This window comes from Aplysia californica, unplaced genomic scaffold (assembly GCF_000002075.1).
Source record: "Aplysia californica isolate F4 #8 unplaced genomic scaffold, AplCal3.0 scaffold00163, whole genome shotgun sequence".
Taxonomy (NCBI): Eukaryota; Metazoa; Mollusca; class Gastropoda; order Aplysiida; family Aplysiidae; genus Aplysia; species Aplysia californica.
In genome coordinates, this window is record NW_004797433.1 from 310,477 (window position 1) to 312,354 (window position 1,878).

Genomic DNA, 1,878 nt, shown 5'->3' on the forward strand with positions numbered 1-1,878 from the left:
CACACACACACACACACACACACACACATACACACACACGCATACACGCGCACACACACACTCAAACACACACACATCGATTGAGACACATAGTACAGCCACTTGTTACAGAAAAGCATGAACAAAATATATTGAAAGAAACATATTAAATGTCGGTCATTACTGAATAAAGCTGGCCATAAACAACGAATGCCTTTTTAGCACTGATCTGAATATTGATAAAGCAGTTGTTTCCTGCAGAATTTATGCATGTAATAAGTTCCACAGGGAGGGGCATAATGTGAAATCTCTCTCTCTCTCTCTCTCTCTCTCTCTCTCTCTCTCTCTCTCTCTCTCTCACTGTGATATGGATGTTGCTGTGGCAAGTTTAGCCGTTTCCATTGTTTTAAAGAAGAAAAGGAAGAGACACTTGTGTTTGGCATCGAACTGGAGTAGAATTTGATGGTGATGAAGAATTCATTTTTAAAATCAATTTTACTCTTCTTTTTAATCTCCAAGTACTCCGGCCTCAGGCCTGTGCCAAAATATCTGTCAGCAACAGATATTTGGGAAACCGCCTTGAGGCCTCGGATTCCCCCAAATGTTGGTTTGTGCGAGGCCAGCGCAGGCCACGTTCAGGCCAGGATGGCCAGCTTTATTTTGGACTGGTTTTAAATGTCTAATTTCGTCGATTTTAAAGGTTGACATAGTATGTATTCGACGACCATGTCGCAAATTTATGATGACGTTAATTTGTTGACACACTTTAAACAATGTGCAGCAACCTTATTCTGAATATGTGCTTGAACAGGGAAGCAGTTCAGATGCATAACACAGTAACTGAATACATACTGAATGCAGACGCTTAATTGAATATTATAATGTTTTCTACGAAAATACATAAAAAGTCACTATGTACTCAGACAAATAATTAAGTCTCCACCAGAAAAGTTGACTAGGCACATCCTTTGAAAACCCTTGTTTGTGATTTTCTTCAAAATGTTTCTACTTTTCAAGATTAGAATTTTCTTTTTTATAAACTCTCTTCAGCTATCTTCACTTCCTCCTTCCCTTCCAAACCACTTCTTTAATCAGAGGGTTTTGAAATAGAATCTCCTTCCAAATGAACTTATTTTGGTGTAAAGGCTCCAGTTCACTGACGGACCTGACCAGATTGAGATTGGTCACAGCTTGAGCAACCAAGGCCAGAGGCTCTGTATCAGGTTGGCTTATCTTCAACGACCGCTGCAGGCATGAGAACAGAAGGTTCTGAATACTTTCCACTGCCTTGGGGTTCTGGATATTCATCTCTGGTTCTGTGAAACCAAAAGGGAAGCAGAGAAACATGTGAGCAGAAATATGTTAGTTTTAGTAAGAGTTTTACGGCACTCACAATTTAACACAATTAGGTCATATGTGTGCTGAAGAGTAGAGGTGTTACTAGATTCTACTAGAGAGTATCAAAGAAAAGAAGGAGGCGAGATAAGGACAATAGATTTTTGAGTAGAAGAGAAGGACAAACAACATCAGAGCCCCCGTCAACCACACACGAGCCGTAGATAGAAAAAGAGAACAAAGGTCGAACAAATGCGAAAGATAAACACGCATGAGAAAACAAAGGGATGGTCATTGGAATTAATACAAAATGAAGGATAGAAGGTACAGGATCCCCCAAGCTTTTGCGAGCTATCAAAGTGTAGTAAAATAAAATTTTGGGAAAAAGACGCCTATATAATAAACGCCGTTTGGCACCGTTTTTGACAAAGAAATTTCGTTTTCAGCTAAATATAAGGAACATAGCACAGAAAATCAACATAACACAAAGTACTAGACTTATTTGTAAAGAAAAAGAAAACATTAGCCTCGGAAAGTTAAAATAATTTTTTTAAAATCTACCCC

The 1,878-nt window shown here is 38.8% G+C and overlaps 1 protein-coding gene across 1 annotated transcript in view; it reads right to left on the bottom strand.

Annotated features, from left to right (window-relative positions):
• Positions 1–296: 296 nt before the first annotated feature.
• LOC101861659 (serine/threonine-protein kinase pakD) overlaps positions 297–1,878 on the bottom strand; it is a gene marked incomplete at its 5' end in the record, with an annotated part of 10,978 nt that continues 9,396 nt past the window's right edge. Inside the window, 1 exon segment of the mRNA XM_013082199.2 lies at positions 297–1,295. Within this exon segment, the coding sequence (XP_012937653.1) occupies positions 1,036–1,295 (260 nt within the window).